Source organism: Lissotriton helveticus, chromosome 2_1 (genome assembly GCF_964261635.1).
Source record: "Lissotriton helveticus chromosome 2_1, aLisHel1.1, whole genome shotgun sequence".
Classification (NCBI taxonomy): domain Eukaryota; kingdom Metazoa; phylum Chordata; class Amphibia; order Caudata; family Salamandridae; genus Lissotriton; species Lissotriton helveticus.
Genome location: NC_136059.1, coordinates 1032953387 through 1032975605, shown reverse-complemented (window position 1 = coordinate 1032975605; position 22219 = coordinate 1032953387). Strand labels below are relative to the sequence as shown.

At 44.8% G+C, this 22219-nt stretch overlaps 1 protein-coding gene across 3 annotated transcripts in view; it reads right to left on the bottom strand.

The window, feature by feature from the left end:
• Nucleotides 1–21646, bottom strand: part of UBQLN1 (ubiquilin 1) — a 440323-nt gene extending 418677 nt beyond the window's left edge. Inside the window, exon 1 of one of the 3 annotated variants that reach the window (XM_078675823.1) lies at nucleotides 21261–21646. In XM_078675823.1, the coding sequence (XP_078531949.1) occupies nucleotides 21261–21380 (120 nt within the window). In that variant the 5' untranslated portion in view covers nucleotides 21381–21646. The remainder of the gene's footprint in view (nucleotides 1–21260) is intronic. The other 2 variants (XM_078675826.1, XM_078675824.1) reach the window with 2 other exon arrangements.
• Between the last annotated feature and the right edge of the window lie 573 nt (nucleotides 21647–22219).

Below are 22219 nucleotides of genomic sequence, written 5' to 3'. Positions count from 1 at the left end.
AATAAACAAGACGGAGGGAAGAGAGGGGAGGGGGGAGGAGAAGTGCGACAGGGGAAATGCGAGACGGCGGGAAGGGGAGGGGGCGGAGCAATGAAGACTAATTCGTAGGTGCCCCTGTGTGGTCTTCTGTGTTTGTGTGTGCCGTGTCCAGTCTAAAACTCTTTTAATGTTTAAAGTATGCCATGGTATGTAAGAGGGAAGATTCATGTTAGTTTACAGGTCTCAGGCGAGCCGTTTCACCACTCCACATTAAGAATGCAAGGCTAGCTGATACTTTTAAACAGTAATTTCAGTAGCCAATAATAGATGAAATAATGCTCTCTGACAACTGCAATATGACTTTCATTCTCAGAAGTATGTACATCGTAGAAATCGTAGTGTAATGTTTTAACCGGGCTCGTTCACAAGAGACAGCTGAACAGTGAAGTTTCAACCTCTTTACGTGCTGCTTGGCTTGTGCTGAGTTACGGAATTATACACTGGGATTGTACATTGCTGATCTGCAGATTGTTAGTATCAGTTGTGAACATTTCGGACTAGAAAATAAAATTCTTGAATGTACCATTACCTAGGGAAACTGTTAATAGCCCTACCAGCCCCGATCTAAAGATGAAAACAAGACGGAGGGAAGAGAGGGGAGGGGGGAGGAGAAATGCGACACGGCGGGAAGGGGAGGGGGCGGAGCGGGTACAATAAACAAGACGGAGGGAAGAGAGGGGAGGGGGGAGGAGAAGTGCGACAGGGGAAATGCGAGACGGCGGGAAGGGGAGGGGGCGGAGCGGGTAAACAAAGACGGACGTGCACGCGCTTTTAAGCTCAATGCGCATGCGCATTGAGCTTAAAAGTCACGGGCACTGCAAGGAATCGCCACGATTCCTTGCAGTGTGGATAAAGAGTGGATAACTCGCAATACTCTCGCCTTGCTCGATGCGCATGCGCATCGACAGGCGAGACCTAAAAATGATTCAGACCCTACAATTGTTAATGGTTTCCCATTCAGAAGAGCCTCACATTTTTTATATATCTCGGTACTACCGTTTTTAAGGCTAGAAATGTCTGAGGTCAAGACTCATGTTACGTAAGCCGGTAACTGTTATGTGAATTTTAACTACCTCTAAACATCTATGTGTCTACTGTACTGTAGCATGTGTGCAGTGCTTATAACCCCTTTGTGGAATTATAAAGTACTTAACCACATGGACAGAAAGCTACACCATGTTGGGTGTGTGACGGATTTCTTCATGTTGAGCCTATGTAGGAAGTGTATTCAGAGGATGACCATAGAGGTGTGCTTATTGTGGTATGGCATGCAGCGCCTGGCGGTATGATGGGTGGTGAGTAAATAAGAGATTAACACATATTTTATTTTAATAAGGACTAAAACACATAGGTAGCTACAGAACACCAGCCTGGCTGCAAGGGCAGCAGGATGCTCAGTTTGTGTACTCCAATAAAAGAAGTGGTGATCAGAAAAGCCCCAATAATTCATACGCCAACATGCACCAGGCAGAAAAGGTGTTAAATGCGTAAAGATTCCAATGGGCAAGAACTAAAATTGGTAACAGAAGTACCAGCCATTCCTTTTTAGGTCTCCCCCAAGCACATTAACTCTCTGTTGTGAGACATGTTGGATTACATACAGTTTAGAGCCAGCCCGTTGCTTCCCATTAGGTGGCTTCATTGGCACTCCTTTGCTTCCAATGCTCACGTTTCAGGCACTACTTTTTTTCTCATGTTTTAAGCACTGTACAAGAGTATGTGTTTACCAACTCTCACTCGTCTACCTCTCCCTCCTCCATATTCCTCTTTCTTGCTCTCCCTCAGTTGCCATTCTTGCTTCTTCTGCACCCACCTTCCCTTGCCATTCTGGTTTCCCACCAGCCATGTCCAGTTGCACTCCCGCCCCTACCGCTCTCCCTCCCTTGACAGCTTGCTGCTGTACAGCATAGCTAAAATCATTACCAAAACCAATAGTTCTCAAACGAAAACTACTAGCTTTGACAACACTTGCAAGGATACTACCTATTGCTGAACAAATGACCCCATGGCCAAGAAAGGTAGTGGAAGAGGAATCAAAGCTGAGAAACTGCACTTCTTTAAAATGTAAATGTGAATGTCCAGTATTTGTAAAGCACAAACAATTACCCGAAGGTGTCAAGGTGCTGGGGGCCGTCAGGAAGATTGAGCGAGCTATTGCCCAGAGTCACATGGTGATGGGCTGATCTGCCCCGGGCACCGGGGATCGAACTGTGTGCCCCAAGGTTCCAGAGTCAGTCGCCCTGGCTGCTGCACCACACCTCTTCCTAAGAGGCTCAGATTCCACCTACTCCTACTGAGGCTAAAGATGCCAAGATTTTGAGAAGGTATTCACGCCACAAGTCTCTCTCAAGTTACCAAAAGCAGACAACGACCAGTTGTGTGAGCTCTATTCAGGCTGTGGCTCGGCCCCTACTTAGTCTTGCACCTTGCACATGCGAGGGTGACAACCATGCACTTGGTCAGTTGATGCCATGACAGCGCAAGATGATTAGCCCGCTTCATAGTATCTTTTTGTCATCACCCCTCAATGTGATCCCAATACTTATCTTAGATCCCAGAGTCCCTTGCTCTTTCCAGTTTACACAAGGAGCCATCCTCCTGCCTTACTAAAAATTACTTGCAGATGAACTTCTGGTTTCAATATTATAAATGACATTTCATGGTAAAAATTAAAAAAAAAGACAATGGGTTGAAAGGGGATTTAACCTGCGTGCATTGTTTTTGTTAATAAAACAGCACGCCACAGATTTGGTACATCTCAATTTGTTCAGCCTAAACACAGCTGTTCTCTGACGTTCTCATTCATATCAATTCCACAAGCCATACAATTGTAAGTAAAATGGGTAGGACCACCAGCTAAGACTAAACTAGATATATTTAATTGGAAAATAAAGTATGGGGAAATTAAAGTGCCAGATTTTCTAGACTATTTCTAATCAGCACAGTTCAATCATGCAGTTCGTTGTAACATCTGGATAATTGAAATCCACTGGTACATATGGAGAAAAAAAATCAAACTGAGCATCCACAGTTGGTGGCCCAGCTGACTGTCCGTCCCCTTGTGACATCAGGGTGGTAGAGTCAAAACTAGCAGGATGTATGATATCAGATAGGAATGCAACCCCCTAAAAATCACAAAGCAAAATGCCTTATATTCCGCCAGTGCAGTTGCGGTACAACTGTGTGATAAATAATTTAGACTGAAGGGGAAAGGACATGAATATACCGGAGGACTAACGATCGGATTTATCAATATGGTTTAAAATTGTGTGATTGATCTTTTGCTGAACCTGGCTGCCATGATTAAAAGCCTAAGAGTTCGACGTAATTAACTATTTGTTTGTATTGGTGTACTAATTTCACCACGCTGGGAAATCGGGTTAATAGGCACCCTCTTCGTGCTACCATGTTTAGTGAAACTGTGCTAAACATAGATTAATGCAACTGTCAATACAATGGAGGCAGAGACACCACTAACAGCTGCACTGCTTCTGTAAATACTGAGTGTGACTACTCTAACAAATAAAGATACAGTTACACAATGGAATACAAAACATAAAGGGTGTGTGTGTGGCTTAGACATTTAAAGAAGAAAACAGCTGCAGACAACACATTCAGCCTGGAACAAAGGAACAAACGACTTTATGACAGGACAGAAAGGGCACTTCAGCATTCCAAGAGAGATCCAAAAACTGAGATGCAACTAGTGCTGCTAGAAACGATGGTAGTGTCTTGTAATTTGAAGATATAGAGTAACTAGAAGTTCAAACAGATAACTTTACTGCGCACACAGATAACTGCTGTTGGTGCTCCCTCTCCAGTCATCAGACAACCAACTACAAAGGGACCCATCTCTGTCACAGTCCACCAACCCCCTAGAACAAGGGCGATGCAGCATTCTAGGTTGTTGATATTCACTGTATATTAGAAGAGAAAGACTTCAACTTACTTGTTTTCTCAACTTGAGCACTTTCAATGTCTAGTCTTGAGTTGGTTCACAGCCTCATCATTATATTTATTTCAGTTGTTAAACATGGAAGTTTACAATTCTAAAGGGAGATGATGTTGTGTGGAGTACCTGAAGTTTCTAGACTTGTGCCAACTGTTCAATTTATACTTCAAACAAGTAATTATTCAAAAGTCTGGGACCGTCAGTCATCAATATGCAAATGATACACAAATAAACCTGAAAACACCTTTATTGACTCACTCCTCCCTCAATCCTGCCTCTTGAAAGTAAAATAATGGCTGATGAACAACTTCATTCTTCCATGTCAGCCACCCAACACATATTACGTTTGATGCCACATGTCTAAATTAAGTCGACTTCGACAAGTTTCCTTTCATATATACACCATTAACTAAATTCCTGGGCATCACACTTGATACTACCCACTGGCTTATCCCCCAAAATAACTTAGTAGCTCAAACAGCTAACATCCACATTCACTCTCTAGCGAGAAAAAACATGCATAGCAGAAAGCAGGCACCCATGCTTTGACCGTCTCATATTTAGGCTGCCTAAAAGCCATTCTGGCAGGAGCGTTTCAGTCATACCTTGCACCCAGTAAACCCACTATTCACTCAAAACCATTGGATCATTCCTTCATGAGGAAATATCATTGCATGTCCACATTATTTAAACCAATGCTTGAAATGGAAAAATAGAAGTGCAGGTACTCTGTTACAGAGTACCTGCTTGTTTCTGAGAAGTGGCGGTACTCTCCAATTAAAAGTGGTGCCTTTCTCTTGAGAAGTGCGGGTACTCTCCCTCTCTAAACCAAAAAGTGCTGGTACTCCATACCGGACAGTACCGGCCCATTTAAACCTACGCTGGTGCACCACAGAGATCAGAGGCAACACAGGATACCCAAAGCCATTAACCTAGAAAACCTCATGCTATTTCACCAATTTAAAAAATACAAGCCTGCAACTGCCTCAGAAGTTAAGAAATCACTAAAATTGAAAAAAATTGATTTCCAAAAGCTTATACTTAAATTTACAGGCACAGCAACAATGTTATGGAATTGCTTACGGAAAAAATGAAAAATCTTCTCAGGCCTCTTCCACAATGTCCTTGAACACCGATTTCTTTCAACTACACCTAAGCAGTCTCTAATGGCCACCTGAAGTGGAGCTAATCTTTTTTTTTTCTTTTTCTTTTTGTCCTCATAACCACCATATAGACAAAGTGCCAAAAGGAAATAACAGAGATCAGCTGTCTCAGTTTATCTAGAAACTGGAAGGGACACAAATGTAGTGGGGGCCATCTATCCCTCAGCTGTCAACTGTGATCCAAAAAGGCACAGAGTCCATGATTTACCAATCTGCGGCAAACCTTGGGGTAATTGGCAGCCAATTGGGGCCGGGCATGAACCGGGTAACGGCTGTTCCACTGGTGCAAACTTTAGAGGCACCATAGGAGATCAATCATTGGACCCGAGGGGAAAAAAAAACCCGGATAAGTCAATGGAGCCAACATAATAAATACCAAAAAGCCCTTTTACTCTGATTACCAGATCTGGCCAGATCGGTACATGAGGTCTGCAGGACTGAAGTTTGCCAATCTCTGAAGGTCGGAGATGAAGAGTCTTTCCATTTCCTACAGATCTCGCTTCTTGCAAGCAGGATTGCATAAAATACTAGGCACCTAGCTGGGCTTTGTACACCTTCTAGAACACCAAATAACACCAGGGGCAGATCTATAGTGACAAGTCTTCCCAATGACCCTGTGAGGGAATTGCTAATCTCCTCCCAAAATGTGGCTAACTGAGGGCATTCAAAGAACATATGTGTATCTGATGCAGCAATCAACCCACATTTAGCACAAGACACTAACTCTCCTCCTGAAAATTTAGACAACCTAAGAGGGGAGTAGTATGCCCTATGCAGGGTAAAGATGTGATTCCTGCGTAACCAGGAGGGCTTGACAATGTTCCACAGGGGTTCAAAAGAAGCCATCCAAAGATCTTGTAGATTGTGGTCCATCAGGTCAGAACCCCATAGCGACTCCGGCAAAACAAAGTCCCCATCCGACTCATCCAGTATGAGATTATACCACTTGGATACTTCTTTTTTAACTGGACCCAGGTTTACTAAATTAGATACCAGTGGGCTGTGTCCTCCAAGTTTGAACTTACTCCTGTTAGCGGGAGAGGTTTTATAGGCTAAAGTCCAGCTAAGAATCTGTAGGTATTTAAATCGTGAAAGATTGGGGCCAACCTTAGCCTGCAGATGTTCCCACGAGAGTAAATCCCCCTCATAAAAGAGGTCTCCCCAAACTTCCAGACCTGCCCCTCTCAAAGGGATAGCTAGACTATCTTCAAGCCAAGCAGGATTTTCAGGCAATCCCCACAGGGGTGTTTTTTCACAAAAATAATTTTGTTTTATAGTTTTCGTAACTTCAGTCCAAGTGGAGCTAATATCTTGTTATATATGCTTTGAATTGCTAAATTGTTGCATACGTTCACCACATAGCAGTACTAGTTGTGTCCTTTGTAAAGTGCTTTAACGCATCCTTGGTGCAGGTGCGCAATAGAAAAGCTTATATAAAAATAAATAGGCTACGCTCAGAAGGGAGTTGGGATGGTGACGGAATGTAAAGGTCACATAAAACACTATCTCCCCTTACAATCATGATTAGTGTGCAAGGCCGACCAAAAGGCTTTTGGGACACACAGCAAAACAGTTTAGAAAAGAGCAACAAAGATTTCCCTTTCAGTTCCTGAAGATCACATCTTTAACTTTGGCACAAGAACCAGGTGACGATTCATTAATGATTTATAGAATCGTGCGATTCTTGAAAAGAAAGACAAACAGGACATAGGCTACGGATAACCTCATGAGTACTTGTCTTGCGTCTGCGAATTAAGATTCATTTAAGTTGAAAACAACGCTCATCCAGTGACGTATGAAAATCTGCATGATGGATGGTAGACAATACTGAAATATTTTACGTACACTGATAGTAACAGAATATGATAAAAAGACAGCAGTTGATAAACAATAACGAGAGGCTGAGAAATGTACAACTGCATTCGACCACGGAGTGACAGTATCCCTCAGTCTTGGCGATAAGCAGCGTTCACCTACGCCTCTACTTCAATGTGTTGCTAAAAAAGCATAACAAATGACTCTAGGGCCCTAGTGAATGCAACCGCCCTTAAATTAAAACAGATGATCAATCTTATAGACAGTCAGTGTGCTAAAAGACTGCAAAGGCATGTTGGCATTGGGTACTTGGACATAGGGAGAGCTTTAACAACACTTTTCAGCCATCAAAATACTACTAGACCAACACCGTTTCCTCCTTGCCTGGATTACGATGTATCTAGGCCCTTCACATCCACTAGGCAACATAGGCCAGACAAGCTAACTAGATTACCTGAATGATTGAAAAAAGTAACATATGCATCACCAGCATAACCAAAGTCCTTATGAGTAGGACTTTGATTGATGCTCACCAGATGCCATGCATACTTACTGAATTACTAAACAACAGTCAGCATTCCAACCTTTGTCCCCATAAGCAAGCAACCCCAAGGCAATAAAGGGACATTCTTTTTAAGAAATGTGTGAAATGTAAGTGAAGGCCCTGGATTCAAAAGAATAATGAACCACACAGACAGTAGTTAAGACGTACAACAAATGCAGCAAAAGGGTTCAAACGGTGTGCTAAAAACGCATTTATGAGTTAAACATGGCACTGGCAACGTCATCTGCATGAGGAAACATTTTGACCCTTATTTGTGTCTTTCCTTCATAAAAGAAAACGTGGCACATTAGGGTTGCGACCTCGGCAATTCATTATCTGTGCTTTGTCTAGGTATAACTGGAAAAAAAACAGTTTGTGTGCATCGTCCTCCTCTGTAGTAGAGATGTGAACTTTGAACACTTGAACAGCAGGCACACAAAATCACTTCAATATCCTCTGCTCTATGTAATAAGCTGATGACCATATCACCTGTAGCTTGGCATATACTAGCTTTGGCAGGTGGCCACAGTTATAATACAAACTGAATCTTTAGACTCTGGAAGACTGCACTTCAGTGCAAACCACAATTTCTAATGTAAAAGTGATCTCTACGTAAAGTGTGCAGTTCTATATAAGAAGACTACCAAACTCGACTCTAGTTGTAAGTTACATATACATTAGATGTCTAATGGTACAAATATATATGTATGCCATGCCAAAAAAAATAAATGTGGCCAAACAAAAAAATTGTTTTGTCGCAAAACTATAGTAATCACAATTCAGACATCTGTTACTATAGTGCAAAAGTCAAATTGAATTTTTGATCTGTCGAGGGAGATCAATCTTGATCTTTATGTTCTTCATCTTCATACTATATGAAGGAGAGTAGGATCTGCTTACTATGATTACCGCCACTTTTTGCTGGTGTTTCACTGTTTTTCGACTTTAGTCTGGCCTGGGCCCTGCTATTCAGGACCCCAGCCTAGCTGCTTCCTCTCTAGAATGATTGCATGTACTTTAGGTACACTCCAGATTGGTTACTGGATTACGCTTGTGAGTCCCTAGTAAATGGTACATTAGGTACTAAGGGCATAGGTACCCCAGAGGCCTACCAGGGGCTGAAGCGTGTATTATGCCATCGCTGGGAAGCCTTCCAAAATGACACTACAAGTCTACAACTGCAGCCTGGGTAAGTTGGCGCATGCACCCCTTACTAAGATACAGGTTACCTATATCTACCTTTAATCACCGACACATATAAACCTATAAGTCACTCCTATGGCAGGCCTTATCAATCCTGAAGGCAGAGTGCTTGGTTTTGTGTGAGAGGGTGCCCATGCATGAGCAGGACCTCTCTGTAGCTTTCAGAATCTATTCTCTGGTGCTGTTCTGTGATGCAGCCAGACCATATACTCCTAAGTGAATTATAACCTTGCAGTAAATGCTAACTTTGGAATGGCTGCATGGAAACATGTCGTGTTTGTTGTCAAACACTTTGGAATCCTACCCCCACGCCAATCCTGGCGGCGGGGGTAGAATTCCACCCTTCTAGAGGGAGAAGACATGTAAACACTTAACTGACCGGTAATAGTTTAAAAGAGCCCCAGCATCACAAAATGGATGCTGCTGGACGAAACTCCGGCAGGGGAGGTCTAGACAATAGGTTTCCTGTCACAGGTAGGTGTAACAACCTCCCAGACAGGCTTTAGCTTATTGGGGCTGGGTGCGTGCATTCATAGAATGATTTTCAGACAGTGCTGTGGGTACACTTGATGTCCCTGTGCATACCCCAGTTCAAACCCGTTGCAGGGGCACTCAGCCCCTGCTCTGGCGTGAAACTGGACAAAGGGAAAGGGGTGGAACCACCCCCTCCCTGGGTCCTCCCATAGGTGGGACCCTAGAGTAAGTCCAACCCTTAAACTTAGTATAAGTATAGGAACTCAGTCCTTAGGACTTTAGATTATACCTGGACGAAACTCTGCAACATATATCCTGGAACTTCGACATTCTATTTCGACTAGAAGACGGAAGAATCTCCCCTGGGGTCAAGGAGTGTCTCCAATGTTCAAAACTGAGACCTGCAGCCCTCATGAGAGACATAGAACCGGAACTCCTGGACACCATGCACATTTGCAAGTGCATGGACTTCCCGAGCTTTCCCGAAGTTTTGCATTGGGCTACTTATAGTCCAAGCCCCGAGCATCCTTTGCACCAAAGATTGTGGGCCTACACTCCACGAGTCTTCCGTGGGCCAGCTTCTAGCATTTCCGCTCAAGGCTCCTTTGCGATCCCTGGTCTGTCGACTGGTGGGTCCCCTTGAAGGTAACTTTTTTGTTTCTTGGGCTTTCCTGGTTGGTCCAGACGTGCTATGACTCCCCTCCAAAGGGTGAGTCCCTCAGACCTTTCTGGTCTGCACGGAAGCCAATCTTTGCTTTCTGAGTGGGTTGCTGTAGCCAAGAATTCTTGGGTCCAATCCGGATACCGACGCTGCAGCACTCTACATGCTTCGTGGGACAGCTCGAATCCAGCTCCTGGTCGTCATCGACGCCTCCTGGCTGAAGAGTCAAGGTTCACCTCCTGCACCTGAAAACACCCGACATCGGTGGGCATCGGCTCATTGCCTTCCTGGTCACTAGCTAGTGACCCAGACTCAGCTTTCAGGTTCTTCAGACCTCCGATCCACCCTTGGATCCATCCGGACACTTTCCACTTGGACGCCTGCAGCACTTTTCAGCAGCTTGCCATAGAAAACTATGACAAAACCTGACACGAAAAGACACCTATGCACCCAGCTTCCCTGGGTGAGATAACTCGAGAACTCCGGTGCTCCCATGGGTATTAACTCTAGAACTGCCTAGTTCTAAAGGCGTTTGCTCCAAGTCCACTTCTAAGTGTCCCTAATCTTTAAAATTCTAATCGCAACTTTCTCTATAGAAGTCAATGGTGATTCGCAGCTGTGTATAGACACTGCACGCATCCCCAGTGTGTCCCCTGTGTCACTACCTTGGGTGGTTCCTGGTGGCACCAGCAGTTCTACAGGCCATAGGCCTTGTCTATATGTCTGTTGTGTGTCTTATAGCACTTTGTTAGCATATTGTTTGGTACGCCCCTAGGGCTAACCATATATTGTGCTAATTTACTGTGTGCTAAATACGCTTACTGCATGTACTTTTGCTTCTAGCCTCATAGAGACTAGAGGAATGTGTTTAGAATATATATATATATATATATATATATATATATATATATATATATATACATACATACATACACACACCCGGTGTGGTTCTCCTTTCATTAGGTCATTCATGAGATTATAGACTCGTAAAACAAGCTGCTTTACATTCCTTCAAGACTTAATCTGAAGGCTGCTCTCCACAGTTACCACTAGGATAGCTTTCTATATAGGTTGTCCTTAAACCTACCATCAATAAGGGTCGTTTGGACTGGTGCAAGGTGCCCACTCGAATAGTGGACAGCATATGCCAGGCCAACTTCTCACACTATAGGCCTAGGTAATCAGATTGAGTTTTGAGGCTGCTTCAATACATGTTTTTGTAATGAATGCACATGCAAAAACAGTATAGAATTAACAATATAAACTCAAGGGCAGAGAGTAATATGTCATTTACTACCATGATGGAGGAATGGAGATGCATCACAATACACTCGAAGCTTTGGCTCTTGTGAATGATAGCCTCACCCCACACTTAACAATGGCAACGAGAGACACTGTGCATCTACGTATATTACAAAGCGGTGATCGCCACTGTGTAATCATAGTTTGGTCAGAGTTTCCATTAGAAGAGCGTTTATGTTTTGCTAATAACTTTTGAATAGTTTGACAACTGCAGAAAACTGTGCCAAAAACAGTTCATCCACCTCAGCTCCTTCGTGGAATATTTTGTACTGATCTGTCAAGCATGGGCCAAGAAACGGGGTAGGGAGTCCCAAAAACGGTCTTTTCCAATGTTAATTCTCAAAGGAAACTCTGCCTTTCAATACAGAAAAAAAACTGAACAGAATTACACCCAATTTGGCAAAAAGTTAGAACTTCATACAGGATGCGTTACTTTCTGTAATTCCATTCAGCTGTTGAAGAAATTTACGTTTAAAAAAATAGAAGTTAGGTATACCTGGACGGTGGGTCTTGTGGTACCAAAAATGTAAAGCATCAGTCCCTCTGATTGGCCGAGGGAGCTTTTTTTTTGTGTCTTCCATTTCTGTACTGAAGAAAAGAGACCAGTCCAGCAGTACCTCGCAGTGTGATTGACTGATGGCAACACTTAATAAAATGTTGTGGCTACCATTACATGACCCAGGGACTTGGTTCCAGTGTCCTGTATAAGGAGGAATGTTAGGGATACTTGGGTACTCCTGCGGGACCCAGCACGGACCCTAACATGAGGTCCTGGGGTGATCCAGCGGGAGCCACAACGCAGGCTTCACCCCCTACGGTAAAGATTGCACTGTAACACTAGGGTGAAGCTTGAATAGTGGGTACTGCAATACCTGAAAAAAATCAATACAAAACAAAATATGGGTAGGGTGTCTGTGTGGGCATGGGTGCTCACAGGAGGGCAGAAACTGTGCACAACAGGGGGTTGGCTGCCACTACTGGTTTGGGGGAACAGTTCCTGGTGGCCATGTGCGGGAGAGGTTAATTGCCTACAGCAAGATTGGGAGCCGGGCCTGACCAGCAGCCAACTGCCCACTGCACAGAGCTAAACGCCAAAGGCTGTGCGAAGAGGCAGAGTCTGTTGAATATGACTAAAATAATAATTAGCTGAAAACACACAAAAGTTAAAATGACATATCTGTTTATCTAAACTTTGTAAACAAACAAAAATTAAACCACTAAAATAAAAATCTGTGATAAAAAGCGAATTCAGCAGGAAAGACCCATAAAAACATGTAAAGATCCTAAAAAGCAAATTCTATGCATAATAAATTCCAAAGTACAGCAGGTTAACTATTATAGTGCACAAAGCTAGTGACCTTATTGTCAATGGGCGTTCACTGGAAAGAAAGCCATTTGTTGGAATTCCAAAATGGAATCCATATTTAATAACTTAATATGCCAAAAGTCACACTGCCTGAGCCTACGACTATACAGAATGGGAAAAATAAAAGTGATACATAAGTCTGATTAAACCTACACATTCTTCCAAATCAAGTGTTCACTTCAGATAAAAAAGCATTAAGTCTCTGTCGAAACCCAACGAAGCACCAATAATACCACAAAATGGAAAACATTAAGGCGAAAGAGCATATATGTGGAACTAGTCTTGAGTAACAACCCCAAAGGATGATACCGCTCAACATTTTGCTGCATTATGGCTTGTTGTTTGCTTACTGAATTTTAGGATTAGAACAGTCCACAAATCTGCGCCAGGATCTGGAAAATCCTAATAGCTGTTCTTTTACACTGAAATGGTTCTACGGGGGGAGGTTATCCTTATTTGTAAGAGTACATGAGAATTGCACTTTGTCTTGGAATAAAATGTTATTGTGTGTGTTCATTCAATGACAAACAACGCAATAACACTAATCATTCTTTAGAGTACACCTGGCCAGCTGAATACCTACTTGCATGCCATAGGCCTTTAATGAGTAAAGATTGAATCCAGTGTTGGACTTCGAATTCATGTGCCCTTGGACTCTATTCCCCAATACCAATGGCATTGCTGGCTTTCATAAGACTGCCTTGCTATTGGCAGCAGTGACTAAAAAACGACAGTGCCAAACATCACTAGTAAAGATGTAAGGAAGGTATCCCAGCTCAATCGAAAATCCAGTAGGTAAGACCTTGATCTGTACAGTATTTTCCTATAGGTACTGCCCGAATCCCTGCTCATCCACAGAGCCAGAGCAGGCGGAAGATCCTACTCTCACATTCCAGCCAAGACCTGGAACGAGCTTCCGGCAGACATCAGACGTGCCCCCTCCCTGAACATCTTCAGGAAGACCCTCAAGACCTGGCTCTTCGGCTAAACAGATCTGCAGACACCCCCCCTCCCCAGCGCCTTGAGCCCCTCACGGGTGAGTAGCCCGCTTACAATTCCTTAATTGATTTATATTCAAAAACACAGTATAAGCTGAAAACTACTAGCACATATATTGACATAAAAACACGCACTGCGCTATAAATCATTTGCTGTCACTGTTCAAAGAAAACTCCAAGAACAACTGAGCCAACTGGAAAGCATTGAACTGCTCTCGACCCAAACTGTGTGGCAATGTAGCTGAGGACATAAAATCTGCTTTACAACTAGCCATATTCTTCTCGGAGCGGCTCCTTGCTAGCGGATTCGAAAGAGAACTAACTGATTCTATCAGGTCTGTGACGTGTAGGCATTTAAAAGTGCTATGCTCGAAGGACTAACATTGAGAGAAACAGGAGGGATCCTGCTCCAGAGATGGCAGCAGAGCATATCAAGCATCTGTCTTTGTCAACATTTCTGCCTTCTTCTGACCCTGACAGAAACCATTTCACCTTAACCTAAAGGTATCCGTCGAGCGAACCCAAAGGTGTGGAACGCCATTCTGACACTGCATGCAATCATTGCATGACTGACTGTAATAAGCTTAACAATTTCTGTAAATAGGATGCTAACTTTGTTTTACCACTGTAACGAGCATCTACACAAAGAATGACCTGGTCCAGCCTGCTCTCCATGCTGCTTCCAGTAGATAGTATTTCAATGAATCTAGGAGAATCTCTGAACAGCACTTATCCCCTCATACTTTAATTACATGACTCACATAATAAACGTTCATCATGAGGCTCTAGGTTCTAACCCTGTATTGGGGGATCAGTATATATTGAGTTCCTTTAATAACGAGTACAGCTATGAGATATATATTATAAAGGCCCAATGTCTGAATACGTGCATGCTTCTTTACATTAAAGACACCTGCTCATGGGTTACCAACCATTCAACCCTGTTAAAATAAGCTTGGGGAAAGCCCCACGAGTACACTCCTCCATATCACCTCGAGCATGACATTGGAAGCTATGAGAGATAAAAACACTACCACATCACCTTGGATATCATCTCTTTCCATTCTTGGTAGATGTCACTGAATGACCAAAACAGTCCTTCGCTGACAGTAGGAAAAATGATAAAAAAGTAAAACATGTATTCTATCAGACACAAGCATATACACAAATAATATCCACCTACCAAATCCATATATGCCTCAGATTTGTATAATCTCATTAGCATCGCTACTACAATGACCTCTCAGCTATTCAATCAAGAACAGCTTTCCAATTATGGATATGTCATACAATGGTGGATTTCACCACCAAGGTCAATTTCTGTGTTAAACCTAATAAAATGTGTTGAAATAAAAGTATAACTTTCCATTAGTTTCAGGTTACTAGAAACGGTGCTTATAGATTACTCATACCAAGGGACAGACCTGTCCTCAAAGAAAGCAGACCAAAGTTGGATGACAGAGACCCTCAGCTTTGAATCACTTAAGCTTATAATTTCCGGCCTATCTCCAACATCCCCAAATTAGCCAAACTACTTGAAAATGCGTACAATCCCAACTCTGTGCTCACATAGATAATTTCCAACTCCTAGACCAACATCAATCCGGCTTCCGGAAGGGTCACAGCACCGAATCGGCTCTCACGCACATTATGGATGACATCTTTAAAATGTTGGACCAAAATGATTCCTGCCTCCTAATACTCCTTGACCTTTCTTCCGCTTTCGACACGGTTAATCACGACAACCTTCTATCCATTTTGAAGATCAGGATGGGTTTCTCGGGTCGGGTGATACAATGGTTCTCATCCATCCTTCACCACAGATCACAAAGAATCAAAGCAAACCACTCCCTCTCCCAGCCCTCTCCAGTACTCATGGGAGTCCCTCAAGGGTCCACCCTATCTCCTATCCTCTTCAACCTTTTCTTGGAACCACTAACTAACTCTCTAAATTCCACGAACATTCTCTTCCATGTGTATGCGGATGACACACAACTATCTGAAAATCTCATCCCAGGACAACATCTCCTCACTCAACTAGACTCCAAATACTACGCAAAATTGGTTATCGGAGAACCATCTACTGCTCAACACCTCCAAAACTTAATTCCTTTTCATCTTTCCCCCTAACCACATTCCCAAGCTAGAGCCTTGGCTGATTCACCTCACTGCCTTCAATTGCACCCCTCTCATCATAGACTCAGCCAAATCTCTCGGAATCACCCTGGACAAACACCTGAATATGGAAACTCATATTAGCAATGTGAGTAAGGGAGCTAATCCCTTGATGAGGACATTCAGAAACATCAAGCCATTCCTTCCACAAAAGGACTTCAAGCAGGTGGTACAAGCACTGGTCCTGCCGAGGCTGGACTACGGCAGCGCTTCTCTCTGTGGCCTTTCCAAATACACTCTGGCTCCCCTAAGGGCATAACTGAACACTGCGGCCAGACTGGTCACTGGTACTAAACAAAGTGAGCACATATCCCCAATCCTAAAATATCTTAAATGGTTGCCCTATGAAGCTCGAATTCATTTAAAGATTGCTGTTCTAGCGCACAAAGCCCTGCATTTCAAAACTCTCAGGTACCTAGCACAAAAGCTTGAATTATCCTCCGGTGGGAGAGCTTCAAGAAGCGCTATCACTCCCCTCCTGAAACCACCCATCCTTAGTAAAAAAAGAGCCGGTCTCCAAGCCTTCTCAGGCGCTGCCCCAAGGACTTGGAACTCTCTTCCACCAAAAGTATGCAGAATCTCCCCAACGACTGCTTTCAAACTAGAAGCCAAAAGATTCTTAATGATCACATTTTTACCTTAACTTGGCCCAGGATCGTTTGCTCGAAATCACTGTTCCTACTACCATTGTACCCACATGTGATGCTGCCCTTCTTTACTGCATTGCGTGTCCCCTTTTGTAGCCCATTATATTCATGCTTCTCGTATTACTCTCTTGTTTGGGAAACAAGCGAGTATTCCTATTGTGTATTCCTACTTGTTAGAACCGGGAGTCTCTGGTTGGCAAAGGTAAGTACCTTGGCCCAAGTAGGGACCCCTAGCTCCGGTCAGGGCGACGGAATAACCCTCTGAGATAACCCCTGCTCACCCTCTAGGTAGCATGGCGCGAGCAGTCTAGGCTAAACTCGGAGACAATGTGGATAACATTTGCACTTAACACAACAATAATCCCCAATCCACCACAAACTGAGACCACACAGGTAAGTATATTTTTATAAAAAATATATAACTTTATCTAGTTTCAGCAAGGTAAATCAAGCAGTTGCACGATAATCACTTCATTATTAAAATGAGGCACTTAATCTTAATGGTGGTACGTAGTTTCAGGAAGTTGTCACATAAAAACAAATGTCTCAAGTCTCTTCAAATCAGTATTAAACCTAATGCCACCGATTTATAATGGCTACGCTCTAAAAACGAGCAGTCCAAACAATGCCAGCGTTTTGAAGATATGCCAGAGTTATTGGGTTGACAAAGCTCTCCAAATGAGCAAAGAAACAATGCCAGCGTGATTAAACTATGCCCCAATGGTCCCCTGGCTTCAGGGACCACAAGCGCTCCTAGCGCGTCTCACCCGGTATCCTGAGGGAGGGGGGACTTCTTTCCCCGTGCTCGCGGTGACGCGGGTCCCCCAGGGGCACCTCGCGGGGGAAGGCTCAGTGTGGCTCCCGCCCGGCCGGTCTCCGGACGCTCTCCGCCCGCTCTGGATCCTTCAAAGAGCAGCGGGGAGCAGAGACGGCAGGCCAGGGGCTGGAGCACATGCGGAGATCCCTCGGCGAGGTCAGGTCACTTCTTCCCGGGCCCGGCGGTGATCGCGCTGATTCCTCGGCTTCTTCAGCTGCCTCAGCGAAGGCAGCCAATCCCCTCGCGGCTCCTCAGGCGAGCCTCCACAGCACCCGGGAGTCAGCCAATGGCAGTGCGGCTCCCGGGACAGGCAACGATGACGCTCCGCTCCCTAGGCCAATCACGGCCCAGCACTGCTGATGACGCTGCGCCGCACGGGCCAATCCCGTCGCGGCGTTAGTGAGGGGGCTCGGCTCCCTCCACCAATGGGAGCGCGGCGGCTTCGTTCTTCGCCGGTTCAGCGCCGATCAGGATGGCGCTTCCCTCGGAGGTTCTCTGGCCCCGGGCAGCGGCGGTGATACGGCCAGCAATTGTTTTTCAGCGCCCCTTGCGCTGCAGAGGCTCACAGGTCTCCGGTCTGCCCCACACACGTGTCGATGAACACGTCGACTTTGGCCCTGCAGCAGGCTGGGTCAGCGCGGCGCTCTCAAGCAGTAGAGAGCAGCCAATGCGCTAAACAGGCAAACCACACGGTTGCACGATCTCCTCGCCACACAGCAGCTTCAGGGGGGGGGCACAGCAGATTCTTGTAGCCTTGGGCAACCTTTATGTTCCTGGGTTGCAGACAGGGAGCCAGCTCTTCTCAGGCCCTTGGAGATTCAAGCTGTAGGCACAGCACACAGCAAAGTCTCAGCAGTTTCAAGCAGGCAGGGACACAGCCCACAGCAAAGTCCCTTTCTCCTCCTCAGCTTCCAGTGATACAGCAGAACAGGTCAGCCCTTAGAGCACACAGCAAGGCAATCTTCCTTTAGTTCTCTCGCCGTCCTCCTTCCAGCAGAGGGTCCGTCTTGATTGTAGAATTTCAGAATCTAATCTTCTGTAGTAAGGGGTCCTTCCCTTATACCCCTGAACGCCTTTGAAGTCCTTTGTGCAAGGGGATCCTTGGCTCTGGAATGTTTCTGGTGTTCTTCTTCCTGACAGCTTCAGGGCCAGAGGTGACAGTGGATCGGCAGGGGAGTTAGCCAGCACGGTGGTCAGGCAGGCACAGCCCAGCACTATCAGGCTCTTCTCTCTCCCCTTCCCCGGGCAACAGATGTCGCCTTTCACCCCTGGGCTGACTCCAACCCCCTCCGGGGCCCTGCAGCTCCTGTCACGCAGGCATTCCACACACAGGCCCAGGCACACAGAAAGGTTTATACAAAAGAACAGCCACTTCTAAAAATGCTATTCTCAACCCCAGGATCCAAAAACAACCTTCACCAAAAGATGTGTCATTTAATTCTGAGTTCAGGGATATCTTTCATGGATGTTCCATCTTGTTCCTATAGGGAGATAGGCTGGGATCCAATGGGACCAGCCTCCCCAGGCTACCCTAGGGAGCCCTACAGCCCTACAGCAGTGAGCACACAAAGTGGCTGCTGCTCTCTACCAGAGCATGTTACCTGCACTAGTACACGCTCTACCCTATCCATTCACTGCACCCTACCCAGGGGGGTACCTGGAGCCTTCCATAGGGGTGGCTGATGTGCACAGACAGGGGAGGGTTAAGCCCAGCCAGTGGGGACACTGGCCAGGCAGACATGGCAGTCCACTGACTGCACACAGGCCCTGCGCTGGCAGGCCTGAGACCCCCTTTTTGAGCTACTCATGTGGGTGGCGCAATCTGCGCTGCAGGCCCACTAGTAGCATCTGTCATCACCAGCCCTGGCACACACAGTGCACTTTACTAGGGACCTCCTGGTGATACAGATATGCCAATCAGGTATGCCCAATCAATATGACAATTTACAGAGGGAGCACTTACCCTCTGACACTGATCAGCAGTGGCAGAGGGTCCAAAGCATCTAAACCAGCAAAAACGAAATCCAGCACAGCATCAAAAATACATGAGTCAGAGGCAAAAAGATGGGGGAAAACCATGCCAAGGATGTCAGGTCTAACACTACTTAATGACGATATTTGATCTATGCTCTTCTTTTCCGCAGTGTGTACCCCTTCGTAGTCTGCTACATACCCGTTTATGGTACTACTCTCCTTGATTCATTTGTTTGGGATTTCTGCGATTATTTGTCTGTACTTATGCATGTATTCCTGTTGTGTAATCTTTTCCTGTTGGCGATATTGGATTCATGTCCTTCCTTCCTTCGTAAAGCGCTCCGATATCCTTCAGGATCTTGTTCACGCAATATAAAACTTTATAAATTAATAAAACCGGTATGCGTATCGGCAGTTCTGCCCTATTCTCACTGTACAACTTTCCATTACATAGCAACATTTTATTTTTTATATAGTCTTCGTCATACTAATACCCTCAACAGAGATGGTAGGGGCCATAGGGAGATTGAAATAGGTGGTGCATATCCTCCCATCTTAAGAAATAGCAACGCATGCAGCGTTGCAAAAGTAAGCTTCTGCCTAACAGTAGTTGCCCTATAAATCTATGTGTATATCCATTAAGGGCATCATAATGCTAGAATCCTCACCCACTTAGGTGGCATGCTTCATCATCGAGTGCAGCTCCTACAATTGGTGAGCACTCCAATGCCTAGCTGGCCCGATACCACCAAAAAGAGGAGAGGGCACTTCTGGTGGGAGACCATTTCACTGCCCTATGTCGTGATCAGTGCAAAGGTAAATGTAGCGTAGCGCTGTTTTGTACATTTGTCTATTCAGCCAGCAATCAAAAGGGGTTTTTAAGGCATGCTTATTCCACTGTTCTTTACGACTAACTGGTGTTTGAAGATAAAGCACAATATTAATTTGGAAAGTTGCAAAAGAGATCGGGAAAATGTGTTCTATAAATAAAATGTTCTGGCACCAACAACGAAGTACATATTCTTCACATGGCGGCAGCTTGTCAAGCACAACAAAAGTAAAACAGAACACCTGATGTTGCAGGGAAGTCTTACGTTCGAAAAGCAAAACTAGCCCGGTGGATCGTCTTATACGTTACAATATTATAGGGCTGTGGACTGAAAAAGCAAAACTGGAAGTCACCCTTGAGGGCCACTGAACAGAGAGGAGTTGAATGTCATTAAATAATAAACACTGGACTAACTAACGCATTCCCTCAAAAAATGAGAGGCTGGTGGGACAAAGAGGTAATATTACTTTCCAAGAGTATTAAACTTGTTGATTAAGCGATTGCTACTGAGCTCTCCCTGTAAACAGGCTCTCCTTCCTAGGTCAAGTAAGTGAATACCAATGAGTAGGCTGAAAGTGATATACGTTACACTAAAGCGAGTGAAAACTACAGCAGGTACTATAGCCCAAAAATGTAGCAGGAAATCCCAAACATCAGCGACAATAGTGAGTAGAGGTGGTGCAAATTCAGCATCACGGTGTTGTTGACAAACACAGTAGGTTGTGAACCTAAACCTAGGAACTCTAAATACGGAAGTAAACATGGACATTAGCGCAGATTAACATATGTGTCGCAAAAGAGCTGTGTAAACGAAGAAAACCCGCTGCTGGCATTTGTTTCCGACCTGCGGATCAAGAGATCGAATCACCTGAGGGCAAAATATGATGGTCATGTTTTCTATCAATTGAGCACTACAACTGAAACACCTGTTATTCACATTGCTTAAAACGGCAAGACTGCCTTTAAAGTCATTCTGCATACAAGCTAGATGCTGAGTGCAAAGCTCTAGAGGTCTCGATTACCCCATGCCAGGAGTAAATAACCAAATAAACTCAGTGTTGCCTATATTCACCCTGGTTTAAAACCAGAACTGCCTGTTCATTCAAGATCGCAAAGATTATCAGTACTAAATAAGATAGGGACTAGCAAGAGACCTTTAAGTCTACAGAGGTTGCCGAGTGCTAAACAAACTGTCCTGTGTATATAAATGTTCAGTGCACAAGCTATCCAGCCTGTTGATGGGTGATAACAACAACCCGCCCCTGCGCGCGGTTTCCCGTTAAACGTCGCTCTCACTGTACCTCGCGCACCGTGCTCTCCTGTCGCACAGCGAACTCCTCCTTATCTTTTGGGGTCTTGACTGTGACTTTGATGGTGTCGGGGCTCGGGCCGGGCTCCGGACTGCCTTCGCTTTCGGACATGGCGCCGGCAACAGGGTAAAAGAAGCGACGCGAAAGTTCGTGTGGGGAAAGTGAATAGGACAGGCTCAGACCCTAACTTGCGTGAAGCTCGGAAGGCAGCCGGAATTGCTTCTCGCAGATCAGGAGGTAGTTCGGAGACGGCTGTGCGTCTTCAGCCCCAGCAGCCCATCACCATAGAGCGGAGCATTGGTGAGTAATCAACACAAAGAGAGGACCAGCTCGCGACCCACGGGCCGCCATCTTGAACAGGAGCTCGAGAGCAACCCTCTAGCTCACAATAACTTATTCCTGGACACAATTTATTCTGGCTTTCAAAAAACGCAAGCGACGTCTACGCGCTACATTTGTGTTCGTGGTGTTAATATAGTTTTGTTATTTCCGAAAAATAAATTATGTTTCTAATAAGTTTAATAACGAGGTAAGTTTTATGTCCGCAATACACAAGCTGATTTGTTGACATTTCGTTAGCCTTTAATGAAATAAAGTCCGAGAACTGTCCTTCTGGTTTCTGCTGTGAACGATTCACCCTTTATTATGGACTCCAGACTCAGTTTCAGCGTCATCAGTGTCTGTTTCCTAACAACGGCTGCGTCATCGTATCGCGCTGATGCACTGCAAATCTGAAACTACATTGGGCATGCTGCACCCCCTTCACGGCCGTCATAACATTCTTTGCGAAGTGCCAATGTAGAGACTGACCCATGGAAGTGGGGTGTTTGCGCCCTGGATTTGGAGGGTGCATAGGTGCGCGTGATGCCATGATGAATACTTTACAAGGGAGCGCTCTTCAATTGACGTCACGCAGGGAACTTACTAGAACTGGAGCATTGAGGAAAAAA